We start from the raw sequence: 17,092 nt of genomic DNA on the forward strand, positions 1-17,092 counted from the left end.
TCACAAGTACTTAAGAACATTCAAGGCTTTGCACTAGACGCAAGGTTCAAAAATTTGACTTCATTTGATTGTCCTTGTTTTGTTAATTATGTAAATAGCATTGTGGTTATGTTAGGGGACTACATGTATAGTATTTTTGAGTGAGATGATGTTTAAACTATGCTAACAAGGAACGTATCAGGATTGGGGGGTAGATAATTTAAAACAGTGACTGGCAAGGCATTAACAATCATTGAAAAAATGGGATTGATTCATGGTAGTTCATTATTCTTTATAATTATTTATTTTCCATAATGAGTTTTAAAAATACATTCCATTGCTTTTTTTTTTTTTTTTAAGATTTATTTATTTATACAAGAACCGGGGTACAGGTCAGATGTGCGGGAGGGTGAGAGGATTCACCAGAGACAGAGCGGGGAACAGAACAGGCAGACTGAATGAAATACACTGCTGAGGGGAGCAGCGGGCGAGATAGGAGAGGTCTGCTGAGCCATGTGGGATTCTCGCTGGCTGGCCAGGATCCAACCCGCGCTGCAGAGGCTACAGACAGCTTCACAGTGCGGCGCTCAACCACCTATGCCACCAGGAAGGCCCTCTTCCATTGCTTTTTTTTTTTTTTAATTTATTTTATTTTTTTAGAGGCATGTTTTATTTATTTATTTGTTTGTTTGTTTGTTTTTGTTTATACATGCACTGGGTACAGTCAGAAGCGCGGGAGGGTGAGAGAATTCACCAGAGCCAGAGCGGGGAGCAGGCAGAAGGACCGAAGTACACTGCTGAGGGGAGCAGCGGGCGGCAGGAGAGGTCTGCGCGCCATGTGGGACCCTCCTCCGGTGGCCGGGGAGCAGCCGGGGATCGAACCGGCGTCGCAGAGGCCGCGGGCAGCTTCGCAACCCAGCGCTCAACCGCTGCGCCACCGGGGAGGCCCTCTTCCATTGCTTTTTAATAAAATTGCACTAGCTGCTCTGAAGCTGGATATGTTTTAGTTTCTCTGTCCCATAGGGCATTCTCCAAAAGGCTGAAGCCACTGTTAGTTATAAGACATAGTTATTTATATTGACTTTCTGAAAATAGGATACTTTTTTTTCTTTTGACTCATACAAAAATGAAAGATTTGATAGTGGATGCTTTAATGCTTGTTTGTTTATTTATCCTTTGTAGTAGAAGCAGCTGGAGGAAAGGCCTTGCCATGTGTTGTCGACGTGAGAGATGAACAACAAATCAGTAATGCAGTGGAGCAAGCAGTGGAGAAATTTGGAGGTAGTGCCCTAATTTTGCAGTAATTCTTAAATATTGGTAAAATATAACTAATTTTAATTTTTTAAAGATTTTTTTTTAAATCTTTTTTTTTAAGATTTATTTTTATTTCTACAAGTACTGGGGTACAGTCAGAGGCGTGGGAGAGTGAGAGAATTCACCAGAGACAGAGCGGGGAGCAGAACAGTCAGAGGGATGGAAGACACTGCTGAGGGGAGCAGTGGGTGAGGCAGGAGAGGTCTGCCCTGCCATGTGGATTTCTCCTTGGTTGGCCAGGAATCAACCCACTGTGCCACCTGGGAGGCCCAAGATTTTATTATTTATATAAGAACTGGGGTATAGGCCAGAGGCGTGGGAGGGTGAGAGAATTCACCAGAGAAAAGCGGGGCGCAGAACAGGCAGACGGACTGAAAACACTGCTGAGGGGAGCAGCAGGCAAGACAGGAGAGGTCTGCCACGCCATGTGGGTATCTCCCTGGCTGGCTGGGATTGAACCTGTGCTGCAGAGGCTGTGGACAGCCCCACAGCACCACGCTCAACCTGCTGCGCCACCAGGGAGGCCCTGAAATTTTAATTTTATTTATTTATTTATTTATTTTTAAGATTTATTTTTATTTATTTATGCAAGCACTGGGTACAGTCAGAAGCGCAGGAGGGTGAGAGAATTCACCAGAGCCAGAGCGGGGAGCAGAGCAGGCAGAAGGACCGAAGTACACTGCTGAAGAGAGCAGCGGGCGGCAGGAGAGGTCTGTGCGCCATGTGGGACCCTCCTCCGGTGGCCAGGGAGCAGCCGGGGATTGAACCGGTGCTGCAGAGGCTGCGGGCAGCTTCACAACCCAGCACTCAACCGCTGTGCCACCGGGGAGGACTGAAATTTTAATTTTTAATTAAAAAAAATGTTCTGAGTCTTCAGCGTATAACCAGAAATTAGTTGTTTGCTCAAATAGAAACAGCTTAAAACCATCTGATGATTTTTTTTAATTGTTAAAAATTATTTTATTCCACAGCTACTGGTCTGCAACTGTTCTTATGATGGCAGTTGTGGCATTCCTCTGTGGGAAAGAAACTGTTATAAGATTAAACACCTCTTTCTTAGCAAAACAGAAAGTGGGCATATCTGTGACAAACAAGGTGTATTTTATAGTTTTGTTTGGTTAAGGAGATGGTCCATTTCAAAACAAATTATCATTTGTTAAGTGTATTGGCCTAGGGTGGAAAAACAAAATTGAGTATTTGCATCAAATAAAATTATTTTAATATAACAAAATCTACCACCCAGTGTAGCTCGGACATTGACAATAACATATCTAACTGAGTACTTTCCCCAAATTCCATCTACTTGTCTCTCCCTAATTAATGCAAGCATCATTTGATGATTTTTTTTAAATTTTTTTTTTTTTAGATTTATTTATTCATGCATACGAGAACCCGGGTACAGGCCAGATGCACGGGAGGGTGAGAGGATTCACCAGAGACAGAGTGGGGAACAGAACAGGCAGACGAATGAAATACACTGCTGAGGGGAGCAGCAGCCAAGACAGGAGAGGTCTGCTGCGCCATGTGGGATTCTCCCTGTCTGGCTGGGATCAAACCGGCACTGCAGAGGCTGCAGACAGCTTCACAGCTCTGCGCTCAACCACCTGCGCCACCAGGGGAGGCACCCATTTGATGACTTTTTGATATTTATTATGAAAGTGCAATGTAGTGGTTGGCATTCAGATTCAATAATTCTGACCTCAACACATTTTTGAAGGGGTTGCATCTTTCATCTGTACCTCTACATACACTCCCTATATCAGCCAAATAGTTTACTTCCATCTCCTTACCTTGAATTTTTTGCCTCTTAGCTTTTTCTCTCCTTCCTGAGTCTCCTCCAATGCTCTTTTCTTTACCGCTAATCCTTAAATGTCCCCTTTAATTAAAATTCACTTCTCCTTTGAATTAACAAGCAAAAAATTCAAGGGAAGGAGATGGGGAGAAAAATCTTCCAATACATTTTGCTACCTGTTGTTGAGAGGGGCATCTGAAACACTTCTATCCTCTTGCTAAATTTACAAATTGGCAATGGAGTTGCCTCTATGTTGAAGTCTTTCCTAAGATTTCTTTTCTCCTCCTTGGTATTCATTTTAATGTATTTAAATTATTTGCTTTCCATTTATCCATTAACTTATGCTTTACTGGCGTAACAACGCAGAATTAAGAGTGATCTTGATTCAGCAGTCAGCAGCTACCCTGTCCTAATAACAATGGACACCACATTTGTAAGAGTTGATTCTTGACCAGCCCTTTGTTTCTTCCCTGTTCTTTTCTCATACAGATCCCAAGTCTTTATTTATTTATTTTGATATTTAAAGAGCAGGTTTATTAGAAAAGGGATAGGATAGTAAAAGACACTTGCATAGACACAAGCGGGCAGAAAGAGCTTCCCCGGATGGCACAGGTTTGCTAAGAGAGGCCTTCATGGTTGCAGGCAGGCGGCCTTGAGGAGAGCGGCCTCTTCTGAGGGAGGTCAGTGAAGAGAAGTCCTGGCATGGTACAGGTCACGGGCTGGCAGGGAAGCTGCTGCCCTGCGGAGGGAGAGAGTTGGTGAAAAGAAGCACCTGCATAGTCACAGGTGGGTAGAAGGAGTGCTGCCTCAAGCCTTTAATTTTTGTTGGGTTTTAGTTCCAAACTCTGATTGCCACTTTAGGGCTTTCTGTTTTGCAATTTTGTAGGTATTTTAATTCTGTCTTTCAATGAAGTGTTGACCTTTGTCTTGACATTTCTCTGTGCTAGAGAATTATTCTGAAGCAAAAGTCCTGAAAAGATGATGATTTCAGAACTGTGCTCTCAAGTGTCTGTGCCATGTGGTCCAGCTCCTTGTCTTCTGTTATCTTTGGAGTTTTTTCAGGTCTTGAGTAAATTATACTAGTTCATAAACCACAGAAACATTCCTTACTGCCTTTTTTTTTCTTTTCTGCAGCAGGCATATGCATGCCTTTTGTGTATCATGCCCTACTGTTGTTCCCTGATCTATTTTAATTTGGCCCATCTGAATTTATTTATTTTTATTTTATTATCTTTTTTTAACTTTATTTTAAACTTTTTTTTTAAAGATTTATTTATTTTTATACAAGAACTGGGGTATTGGCCAGATGCACGGGAGGGTGAGAGGATTCACCAGAGACAGAGCAGGGAACAGAACAGGCAGACTGACGAAATACACTGCTGAAGGGAGCAGCAGGCGAGACAGGAGAGGTCTGCTTCACCATGTGGGATTCTCGCCGGCCGACCGGGATCTAACCCACGCTGCAGAGGCTGTGGACAGCTTCATGGTGCGGTACTCAACTGCCTGTGCCACCAGGGAAGCCCCCCATCTGAATTTAGAAATTTTGATCTGCCTCTTAACTTGGATACCTTTCTTTGTCATTGACAAGCCAAATACAGTTTGCCACATTAGTGGACCTTTATTCATTATCTGTGTTCTTTCTTCCTTTTTTTTTTTTAAAGATTTATTTATTTATGCATACAAGAACTGGGGTATAGACCAGAGGTGTGGTGTTGAGAGGATTCGCCAGAGACAGAGTGGGGAACAGAACAGGCGGATTGACTGAAATACACTGCTGAGGGGAGCAGCGGGCAAGGCAGAGGAAGTCTGCTCGGCCATGTGGGTCACCTCCCTGGCTGGGGATCACACTCATGCTGCATTGGCTGGTGTTAGTTTGATAGTGCTGACACTTTAACCCCTGCACCACCAGAGAGGCGCTTCTTAGCTACTTTTTTGCTTTTGAAACCAGTTGTTTCCTCTGGTAACATAATTGTCACCGGTAATCACACAGTGAGAGAGGTGAAGTCAATGAAGTATGGATTGGCCCAAGGAAAGCATTGACTGGATCAGCTCTTGGTGGCTGCATCCCCGAGTAAGCGGATTCCACATGAGTGGTAGGTGTATGTACCCATCAGTCTAGCATCTCACTGACCTTGCTTCGCTTCTACCTGGCTTCTCCTTCTCTGATTATTGTCTTCCTTGCCTCTTGGGCCCAAGGAGAGTATGTTATGTAGAGTGTCCTTTTGGTGATTTGTCTTGGCGATGTGGTCTAGCAAACTCTAGATCTATTTTTCTTTTTGCAATTTCTGAAACCAGAGAGGAACTCTCATTTAAACAAGGGCTGTAGAGGGGAAGGGGAACATGTTTGTTTGGATGTGTGGCACACTTTGGAAGGATGGTTAAGAGGAGGGGAAACTTTAAGGAAGGTGACCTTAGGCTCTTGGAAATGAGAAGGGAGGACCAGGATGTAATAGAATGAAAGGATAGGGACTCCAAGCCCCTAAAGACTTAAGCTTCCTTATAGCTTCACGGGATGCTCTGGTGATTAACCATCTTCATTGTACAGTGAAAGTCATTTGGGTGCTGCTTTGACACAGCTACTGAGTCTTGCATTGGTGTATTGGTCAATCATTATGTAAAAGAAGTATTTGTGCGTCTGCTTAGGGTTCACCTATATCCAGTAAATGCTTTTACTTTTTTAAAAATAAAGTTTAACATTTATTTGAAAACAGGAATTGATATTTTGGTGAATAATGCCAGTGCCATTAGCTTGACCAACACATTGGAAACACCTACAAAGAGAGTGGATTTGATGATGAATGTCAACACCAGAGGCACCTACCTTACGTAAGTTAAAGAAACGTGGGGAAGAGCTTTGCAGTGTGTTCTGAGAACAAGTTGTAAACACATTTGAACCAGTTTGGCAACACAGCTTAAAATCTATTCAGTTCTTCAAAAGTTCTAAATGTGCTCCAAGTCAGTAGACAGTATTTTAAATATATAGTTTAATTCAGAGTTCCTTTTCTCTGTGAATCTAATAGACTGTAGCTCAAGCATTTAAACATTTGCATGAATAAATACATATATACATACCAAGTTTTCTGATTACTTGAGCCAACAATAGTCTCTCCTTCCTCTGAAAAACACTTTGGGTTTTAGTTACAGATATAATAGAAGCTCATTATGAATCACATTTTAATATAACCAACAAAAGGCTGATGTTCTTTTGAGTGATGTCAGGAGAAACGTAGAAGACACAATGAAAGCAAACTTAGTCCTGATCTGTTCTGGATTGATCAGATGGTGTACCTTTTTGTTTATCTGTCTGTTGGTTTATCAGTTTATTTGCCGTCAGGTTCAAGCATTTTTCATTTGGACATAACAACAAGTCAACATAGAACTTATTGGTCTGCCTTATGTGTGCATAAGATACATGGTAGCACTGTGGGATTTATAGTCAAGCTACTTTGAGGAGGGTTCAAATCCTACCCCACCTTTCATGACTTGCTATCTCAGAACATTGTTCAGATAGCTTCACCTCTTGCAGATTCAGTTTCCTCATTTGTAAAATGAGGAATGGTCAAGCTGGATGTCATAGGATTGGTCATGAAGGTTAAATGTAAAATTTGATAAGTTAGTCCTGAACTTTGATTTCAGACATGTTTTATTGGGTCAGCAAAATTTTGCCCTGACAGTGTGAACATTTGTTTTCATTAGTTACCTACATTAAAAATTTCACTAGCTGCCTACATTAAAAAATTTGAAGATTTTAAAAAAATTCATATTTCTGGTCCTGAGATATTGCAGAGTAAGCTACCAAGACCGAATTCCCACATTGAAACAATTACCTGCCATAGCCGGTGTCTGAAGTATCTGCTGTCTCATTAGATGGCATGTGAGCTCTCTTATCTTCTGGATGCTGATGGAAGGTTAAAAAGTTGCTATTCATCCTTGTGCTTTCACTGTTGTTTTTATATTTAAGAGGGTAGTAAAATATTTCTCTTACCCAGGTCTATATCTGAAGTAAGAAAATTAGTCATATACCAAGAGGGCCATATGTTCAAATAAAATGAGTGAGAACTTCTTTGTAGATGTGGACCATATTTCTATAAATTCAGTATGGAAGGATGAATGGAAACTGTAGTCAAATCAAGCTGTAGTAAGAACTATGGCAAATGTAGAGAAAAAATTATGATGAATAACTTCACTAGAAAAAAGGGCTCATATTTTAATAGCATTTGTGCTTATTTTCAAATATAATAACCACTGCTACTGTGTGTTGCAGTTGTGTGTTACATGAAAAAATCTTTTATAGTTGATAACTTTATGAAAGATTTTGGATTGAATGCAAAAACTTATTCAAACAAATATTTGAAATATAACCCTAACTAGGAATATTCTTGCTCATCATGTTGAATTAAGGCTCAGAAGGGCACATTGTGTCAAAAACTTAAATCATTTGTGTCAATTTCTATTGTTGATGATGAAGTCTTGCATATAAATATTCCACCCACCTTATGGTGTCAGGAGAATTTTTATGTGATTAAGAAGTTTTTAGATTGAGTACCCATGAAATGAACATCTGAAAATAATCTGTTAAGTATTGAGAATTATCTTAGAAAGTTTAATATAGATTTGTCAAAATTAACCGCAACTATAGACAGTGCTGCTGTGACTGTCAGTGTTTACTTGAAACTTCTCTAGAAATATTTTGCAAGGGTGCAGAAATCAGATTTGTTCATTGTATTATTCATTAGGAATTGCTGTGGGTAAAAAAGTTATAAACAGACTAATTCTAAATATACTTATATGAGTTGAACCGTAGACATTTCAGTGCTTTATTCATATTTAATACAAACATGATCCTAATGAAAAACTTGGGTGGCCACAGCATATTACTGAAGAGTTTGTTTTTAAGATGAAAGAAAGCAACTTTTTTTTGCCACTCAAAAGGAAATTCCTGACTCAGTTCCAAAACAAAGATTGGATCAAGGACTTGGTCTTTCTCGATGACATTATGACATAACATAAACACAGATGTGTGATTCTCTTGCTCATTCTTTGTGAAATTGTGCTTTGGAAAACCCATTTGGTCAGAAAAGTTTCGTCCACTTTCCTATGCTGAGGTCATTATCCAGAAGTGAAAGCGATGGCCTAAACTACATTCCTACAATTGTAGATTTGAAGCTCAAATTCAAAACAATACAGAAAAAAAAATCCCTATTTTAAACTATAGGAAAATAAACTAATGTCAGTTCTATGAAGAAGTGCAAATAGAATATCTATGCTGTAAGACACTCAAGTACTAAACACTAAGTGTGAGTATGTTGGGAAACAGATCTCCAATTATCCCATAAATAGGTACCCTAAAAGTAAATGCCCCCTTTTTAGCAACAACTGTTGAAAGTGCCTACATATATGAATAGCTAAGTATTACTCCAACTGAATGCAGATTGCACTGCCAAATCAAAGACCTGTCATTGAACCAAAGAAAAAGTATTAGGGTTTTGGCCCCCTGTGAAGGGTATATGTTATAAAAGGGAAACTTACAATGAAACATTTCCATTTTAACTTGTATTTGAAAATATATATATATGTATATATACACTCCATATTATTAATGTGTTTGTAACATGTTAAATGCTGATAAAAATTCAGTAGTAATCCCTTCCAGCTCCATCCATGTTGCTGCAAATAGCATGAGTTTATCTTTTTTGTTTGCTGAGTGTGTACTGGAAACTGTAGTGATACTGACTGCATTTGGTTTATAAACTTGAAAAGATGTTGCAGATTATAGGAAGAATGTTGTACATTTGTTAGTTAAAAAAAAACAAACCTGACTTGAAAGAACTGACTAGTTCATAGCCCTAGAAGTTATTGAATGTGGAGTGAAACTAAAATAAAGCCATTACATTAGTAAATTATATGTTATCAATCTACTACATGTTATAGCTTCATAATTAAAAACTTAAAAATATTGCACCTGAGCCTTTTGTAAAATAAATTGCCTATCTTTATGAACTGTTCTTTTTCGAAAAGAAATAAAAATAAATGTTGTTTCCAAAGGCATATTGCATTGTATATTGGTCTAAATTAAATCTGGGAATGTATTGGGAGATAGGCTGTTAAATTACAGTTCCAGCAGAGTAGGAACTGTACCTACTAAGATGAAATAATTCAGCACATGTAATAATAATGATGCAATGGTTTATTTCATGCTTAGCATATGCGCTCTTTTAAGTACCTCATTTATATCATCTCATTTTAATCCCTAGTTATTCCTAGATGATACTAGGTATTACTAACATTTACAGATGATAATAGTGAGAATTAGAATGCTATATATTTTGTCCAAGATCACACAATGAAGGGACAGAAGGAAGGACAGACCCAGGTCTGTCCACCTTGAACATACTCATGTTCTTTAAACAGTGCTGGCTGTGTTGGCTGAAAAGTACATTAACTGTTTGCTGTAGAGAGAGAAAGAGAGAGAGAGGGAGAGAGGTTGTAGTTGAGGATAATATCATTTGGGTGTAAGGCTAATGTGTCAAGGATTTGATAGTTTTCCTCAAGCAGATCATATTGAGGCCATTAAGCAAAGGTTCAAAGGATGAAAATTAGTTGCTTTTCCTTCATTCTAGAAAAATAAAAAGAAACAATAACCCCCTACAGATTACTAGCCAAGTTTAACTCCTCTGTAGAAGTAGTTTAAAATACCACCTTAAAAAGTAACATTGTTAGAATGCTATTAACTTTTCTTTTCTTTTACTTTCAGATCTAAAGCTTGTATTCCTTATTTGAAAAAGAGTAAAATTGCCCATATCCTCAATCTCAGTCCACCTCTGAACCTAAATCCACTGTGGTTCAAACAACATTGTGGTAGGTGGTATGAGGAGGGGATGGTTTGTTTAGTTAATTTGTTTTGTATTAAATCAGTGTGTGATGTAATCACATTTTGAAAATAGTATTCAACATTTCATTTTATACACAGAATCCCAGTAATAATTTAGAAAGTAGATTCTTAATCTTTTTTCTGGAATTTTTAAAATTGAGGTATAATTTATATTCAATAAAATGCACAGCTCTTAATGGTTCAGGTTGATGAGTTTTGACAAATATATATTCCTGTATAACCAACATCCAAATCAAGATACAGACTTCCATCATTCCAAAAAACTTCTTAAGTTCCAATGGGTGTGTTATTGTATGCAATTTATTCTTCAATAAAATTGGTTAAAAATTATCCATGAAATATTTTACCTTTACAGTTAACTAATGATTGACTTAAAGTGGATATACTAACAAGATTTATGTGAAAGTGCTTTAAAATAGTTGTATCAGATAGTCCTTATTTCACCATAATTCACTAAAATTTGGAAAGGTGCTTGGAATAGGACCCCACAAAGAAAAACTGAAAATTCTTTACAATTGACTAGGTTAAACAAATTTGCAACCTAGCAGTAGTTTCTCTTTAAATGGTCACTTTATTCTTTATGAAGAAAAATATAGACTAAGTCTATGTTAAATATAAATTAAATCTATATAAAGAAAATATAGATTAATGTAACATCTGCCATAACATTAAGAGAAATGAAATTTATTACTCTCGTTTCCTTTACTTAAATATTAGGATGGAAATATATTAAACTAGCTCATTCCTGTTCAGCTACTTCCATAAAAACTGTTCTTTTTAAAAAAGTCCACTAAAAAATTGTTTTGAAAAAAGTTGTTTTGTTTTTAGTATTAAAGAAATCTGAAAAAATACATCAGGGAGGAAATAGTAATAGAGAGAAATTGGTTATTTATACTCACAAATTCATTTGTTCTTGAATTAAATTAATTTTTTTGCGGTTTCTTTCAGCTTACACCATTGCTAAGTATGGTATGTCTATGTGTGTGCTTGGAATGGCAGAAGAATTTAAAGGTGAAATTGCAGTCAATGCATTATGGCCTAAAACAGGTGTGTACTTAAAAAAATTCATTTGTTGGATTCTCATTTATTGTCTGTGTCAGTTTTGAATTGCTGTGGTGTGTTGGGTGTGTTGGGTGGGGTAGGAATGTTGGGTGTGGGTAGGAATGAGTAGACTGTCAAAGATATCCTCATTCTGTCAGTTGGCATTTTTGACTTTCCAAAATAGTAAGCAATTCTGAGCATTCTAATTAAGAAATCTGATTGAATCTTGCTATAAGTCCAGGAAGGAGTTTTATATCAAGCATTGTTGTATAGTTTAAAAAACAGGTGTTTTCTGCTCTGTTGTGTGTGTAGAACATTAGGCAAATTCCTTAAGCTCTTTCGATCTTGTTTTTAGTCCCTGAGAACTAGAGATAAGCTGTGCTTGCTTGTTACTGTTATTGTAATATTTGATTTGGAGTTACGTGTGTGTTTGTTTTCTCTCCAGCCATACACACTGCTGCAATGGATATGCTAGGAGGATCTGGTGTTGAAAGCCAATGTAGAAAAGTTGATATCATTGCCGATGCTGCATATTCAATTTTCAAAAAGCCAAAAAGTTTTACTGGCAATTTTATTATTGATGAAAATATCTTAAAAGAAGAAGGAATAAAAAATTTTGACATCTATGCAATTAAACCAGGTAATGCCTACAGTTTTAAAGTAGTGACAATGTTTTCCCATATTTTCCGCAATAAACACACATCTGTCTTGTGTGCGTTTTGTGTGGTTTTAAAATTGGTATGTTCTTTTAAATCTGCCCTCCCAATGAAGGGAAAAACTCACTGACAAAAATTTAAAAGGAGAGAAAGGAAAAATAGGAGTTGAGGGCTTTTGAAATGATACGCAGATATAGATGGTCACATCAGCAAGTATTTCCAAATCTTGAAACCAAAAAATGAAAATTAGTTTTTTTTTTTAAAGATTTATTTATTTATGCATATAAGAACTGGGGTACAAGGCCAGAGGTGTCGGGGGTGAGAGGATTCACCAGAGACAGAGTAGGGAGCAGAACAGGAGGAATGACTGAAATACACTGCTGAGGGGAGCAGCAGGTGGAAGTCAGGAGAGGTCTGCTGAGCCATGTGGATTGCTCCTTGGCTGGCCGGGGATCGAACTCGTGCTGCAGAGGCTGCTTCATAGTGCGGTGTCCAACCCCTTGTGCCACCAGGGAGGCCCTGAAAATTAGTTTTTAAGTTTGGCTTTAAAAATCACACAGTTAAAAAGATGAAGGTTATGGTAACAGATGGCATGGTAGTAGGTGTTTTACAAAATCTTTAAAATTTAAGATTATAGACCCTTTCAAATGTTTGTCTCTTAAGTACAGTCTCTGAGTAACTTAAGGGTAGAGGGTGAAGGTAAGTGAGGAGTCTGGCTTATGTGCAAAAGTGATTTGAAAAGTTCTCAAAAGGCTCCCTTGTTCAAAAACTACTGTTCTTCTCTAAAATTGCAGGTCGGGGGGCCTTCCCAGTGGCACAGAGGGTTGAGCGAGTCGCTGTGGGGCTGTCTGCAGCCTCTGCAGCACGGTTTCGATTCCCAGCAGGCCAGGGCGATACCCAAATGGCGTGGCAGACCTTTCCTATCTCGCCCACTGCTCCCCTCAGTGGTGCTTTTGGTCCATCTGCCTGTTCTGCTCCCTGCTCTCTATCTGGTGAATCCTCTCACTCACCTGTGCCTCTGGCCTGTACCCCAGTTCTTGTATAAAAATAAATCTAAAAAAAAAAATAAAATAAAATTGCAGGTGATGATAATGCAATTTTACATTATGTAAAAGATCATACTAAATAATAGACACGATAGCCATAAATTGAAGTTGTATTTATTTGTACTAAAGCATGTCTTTCAGAGTATTTATTAGGCTGAGCATCTAGGTGACAGAAACCACATTTGTATTTGTATCATCCCTGTTCATCTCTTCAATTTATTTTTTTTAAAGATTTATTTATTTATACATACAAGAACTGGGGTATAGGCCAGAGGTGTGGGGGGTGAGAAAACTCACCAGAGACAGAGTGGGGAATAGAATAGGCAAATTGACTGAAATACACTGCTGAGGGGAGCAGTGGGCGAGACAGGAGAGGTCTGCTGCGCCTTGAGGTTATCTCCCTGGCCAGGGATCGAACTAGTGCTGCAGTGGCTGCAGATAGCTTCATAGATTGTGTCTTAACCCCTTGTGCCACCAGGGAGGCCCCCATCTCTTCAATCTAAAGTGAACTGAATTAAATAGCTCTTTATAGTTTTACAAAGCACATTAATGTACATTCTCTATTTAACCTTCATGGCATTCCTGTGATGGGAGAAACAGTTGCGAAGCTGCCCGCAGCCTCTGCGGTGCCGGTTCGATCCCTGGCTGTTCCCTGGCCACTGAAGGAGGGTCCCGCATGGCGCGCAGACCTCTGCCGCCCGCTGCTCCCCTCAGCAGTGTACATCGGTCCTTCTGCCTGCTCTGCTCCCTGCTCTGGCTCTGGTGAATTCTCTCACCCTCCCGCACTTCTGACTGTACTCAGTGCTTGTATGTATGTATGTATGTATAAATAAACAAACAAACAAATAAACAAATATTTAAAAAAAAGAAAAAGAATGGCGTTTGAAAGAAGACAACCCAAGTTCAGATTACAAGTCGGCTGCTCACTAGCTTGTGACTTTAGGCACATTACCTACTTTCTCTGAGCCTCCTTTTCCTTTTTGGCAAAATTAAGAGAATAATATTTTCCACACAGGCTTTTTGTAAGAGCTAAATGTAATAATGTGTCAAATGTGCTTGGCGCAGTGCCTGGCATATGGTACAGTCACAGTATTCAGTGATTAATATTTACAGTAGAAAGACAGGCTGAAGGAGATTAATTAAGCCTTTGCCCAAGAGCAGACAGCTAATAAGTGGCAGAATCTAAACCAGACCCAGGACTTGTGGGTCCTGGTACAGTGTAGTTATCACTTTAGATTTTAAAGACAGTGTTTAATTTAAATTAAAACTCCTATCAAGTGTTGAGAACTTAATATGAATAGATGCTATTGGAAGTGTTAGGATATAACGAAGAGTAGTGCTTTCAAGCCCTCCAGTATTTTTAATCTTCTGAAAGGGAAAAATAGAGACAGATGGGAAGCAAGTCCTTAATCCTTAATGAGGAATCCCCTTCTCTCAGGGAGCCAGGTAAGAAATGAGACCTAAGCACTTTGACATGATGTAGGAGAGAACAGTTTCTTAGAAAAATGAGAAAAGTAAAGGCTCCAGGAAGAGCTTAACATAAAGGGAACTTTTCAGTTGGATCTTAGAGATGAAACTTGCCATAGGGATAACTGGGTTCTGGGAAAAGTAGCTTGATGAAGGTCAAGTCTTGTGACAGTTCATGGGTGGTCTTTTCCATTACACAAGAATGAATGGTCATTGAAAATACAATGCTTATTAAACAGTTGTTAAAATCAATATAGTAAAGGTCTTATATTAACCTGATTATTTTTGGGATCAATTTTTCAGGCCATCCGCTATTACCAGATTTCTTCTTAGATGAATATCCAGATGCAATTACCAAGAAAATGGACTCATCTGGTAAGATACAGATCATATTTTACGTAGGAAAATATGATTTCTCCCAAAAGATAGAACTGGACATTTCTGTTTTGTGCTTTTAAACCATTTGGTAATTTATTTATTTTATTTATGGAGACAACAGCTGGGCTGAAGGCCAGAGGTTTGGAGAGGTGAGAGGATTCACCAAAGGATTCACTGAGTGAGGAGCAGAACAGGTAGATCTACTAAAATACACTGCTGAGAGCAGTGGGCGAGATAGGAGAGGTCTACTGCGCAAAGCTGCCATAACTTTGTACTGCTGAGACAACCCCTTGTGCCACCAGGGAGGCCCCATTTGGTAATTTAAACTAATAAGCAAGTAATGTGAATCTTAGTTATTAACTCTAGCAAAGTCTGTTCCCCCCCCCCCACTAGTAAAAAGTTCTTAATGTTTAAAAGTTGTCTGAATAAAAACCTTTATCAGGTTTTCTTTTGTTCCATTTGTGCAGTCTGTACGTTTTCAGATCTTGTGTTTATGTTGATGTGTTGTTGATGTGTTACTTTATTTTGAGGAAATCCAAGTGTATTCATCTCCATTCTTAAAGTTTGTGGGCTGTGACTACTGCACACATCTCCATTCTTTTTTTTTTTTTTTTTTTATATATAGAGGCATGTTTTCTTTCTTTCTTTATTTGTTTGTTTTTGTTTATGCATGCACTGGGTACAGTCAGAAGCGCGGGAGGGTGAGAGAATTCACCAGAGCCAGAGCGGGGAGCAGAGCAGGCAGAAGGACCGAAGCACACTGCTGAGGGGAGCAGCGGGCGGCAGGAGAGGTCTGCGCGCCATGTGGGGCCCTCCTCCGGTGGCCGGGGAGCAGCCGGGGATGGAACTGGCGCCGCAGAGGCCGCGGGCAGCTTCGCAACCCAGCGCTCAACCGCTGCGCCACCGGGGAGGCCCCCACATCTCCATTCTTAAAGTTTGTGGGCTGTGACTACTGCATGAGTGAGATTAATTTCAAAGGAGGTTTTGGTTTTACTTTGTTTTGTTTTTATAATTTGGAAGTTACACCCACCTTGAATTGGTCCAACATTTAGTCCTTGTATTCTGGCATTATGCTACTAGCTTGCTGACAGATGAAAGCCTCTTCAATGAATACCCATGAGAAGAATTTTTCTCCTGCATTTACAAGAATGTCTGTACTGTTTCTGGGCCCTCCCCTTATTTTTATCTTACAAACTCTGAATCTCCTAAGTGATCATATAATCTTTAGATGGCTGTTAGGAAGTTTAGGAACAAATTCCCTATAACCTTTAGCAAGCCTATGGAACCTTACTACAGTGTGTTTTAGTGTCAAACCTTATTATTGGCTTAATCTTAATCTTTTCTACCTTTATTTTTTTTTAAAGATTTATTTATTTTTATGTATACCGGAGGTGGGGTGCAGACCAGAGGTGCGGGGGAGGGGTGAGAGGATTCACCAGAAACACAGGAACAAAACAGGCAGATTGATTGAAATACAATACTTAGGGGAGCAGTGGGCGAGTCAAGAGAGGTCTGCTGTGCCATGTGGGTAGCTCGCTGGCCGGGGATCAAAGTGCTGCAGTGGCTGAGGATAGCTTCATAGGTTGTGTCTTAACCCCTTGTGCCACCAGAGAGGCCCCAAAATTAAAGTTTTAAATATAAATTTAGGGTCCTCCCTGGTGGCACAGAGGTTGAGTGCTGTACTGCAAAGCTGTCCGCAGCCTCTGCAGCACCGGTTTGATTTCCTGCCGGCCAGGGAGAACCCCACATGGCACAGCAGACCACTCCTGCCTCTCCTGCTGCTCCCCTCAGCAGTGTCTTTGGTCCGTCTGCCTGTTCTGCTCTCTGCTCTGGCTCTGGTGAATTCTCTCACCCTCCTGTGCTTCTGATCTATACCCCAGTTCTTGTATAAAACAAATAAATAAATCTTAAAAAAATATATATATAAATTTAGCTCTTTGATTTGGTTGTTACATGGATGTATCCATTTTAAAACAGGGTTGTCAGTCTCTTTCTAAAAAATCCTCTTACAAGATGGGAGAAATTAATTAGATAGCTTCTCCAAATTAGGTAAATCTAAAATCCTGGTCTTTGCCCAGCATCCGAAGATTGCATCTATCTTTTGGAGAAAGATATATGTGGACTGAGATTATTTAAATGCCACATTTAAATAATAAGAATCACTTATTGATCACATATATTCATTTTCTTTTTCTTTTTTTTTTTTTAAAGATTTTATTTATGCATACAAGAACTGGGGTACAGGCCAGAGGCATGGAGGATGGGAGGATCCACCAGAAATAGAGTGGGGAACAGAGCAGGCAGATTGACTGAAATACCCTGCTGAGGGGAGCAGCAGGCGAGTCAGGAGAGGTCTACTGTGCCATGTGGGTTGCTCCCTGGCCAGGGATCAAACTCGTGCTGCAGGGGCTGCGGATTGCTTCATAGGTTGTATCTTAACCCCTTGCACCACCAGGGAGGCCCCATTTTGTTTTTCAACAAGTATTTATTGGATATCTCTTAATGTGCCCATTGCTGTGCTAAGTAC

At 39.3% G+C, this 17,092-nt stretch overlaps 1 protein-coding gene and 1 non-coding gene across 3 annotated transcripts in view; both read left to right on the forward strand.

The window, feature by feature from the left end:
- The window catches only part of HSDL2 (hydroxysteroid dehydrogenase like 2), a 47,332-nt gene that overhangs the window by 10,898 nt on the left and 19,342 nt on the right, over positions 1-17,092 (forward strand). For both annotated transcript variants that reach the window (XM_037494142.2, XM_054689613.1), the window contains exons 3-8: positions 1,162-1,260; positions 5,797-5,911; positions 9,840-9,943; positions 10,926-11,024; positions 11,464-11,658; positions 14,491-14,562. In XM_037494142.2, the coding sequence (XP_037350039.1) occupies positions 1,162-1,260; positions 5,797-5,911; positions 9,840-9,943; positions 10,926-11,024; positions 11,464-11,658; positions 14,491-14,562 (684 nt within the window). The remainder of the gene's footprint in view (positions 1-1,161; positions 1,261-5,796; positions 5,912-9,839; positions 9,944-10,925; positions 11,025-11,463; positions 11,659-14,490; positions 14,563-17,092) is intronic.
- Positions 2,257-2,389, forward strand: LOC119233163 (small nucleolar RNA SNORA41). The gene has a single exon (XR_005122314.1). It is a non-coding gene; the product is annotated as a small nucleolar RNA SNORA41 (small nucleolar RNA).

The sequence above is a fragment of the Talpa occidentalis genome, unplaced genomic scaffold, assembly GCF_014898055.3.
Source record: "Talpa occidentalis isolate TD23 unplaced genomic scaffold, MPIMG_talOcc4v2.1 talOcc4.7, whole genome shotgun sequence".
In the NCBI taxonomy this organism is placed as follows: Eukaryota; Metazoa; Chordata; class Mammalia; order Eulipotyphla; family Talpidae; genus Talpa; species Talpa occidentalis.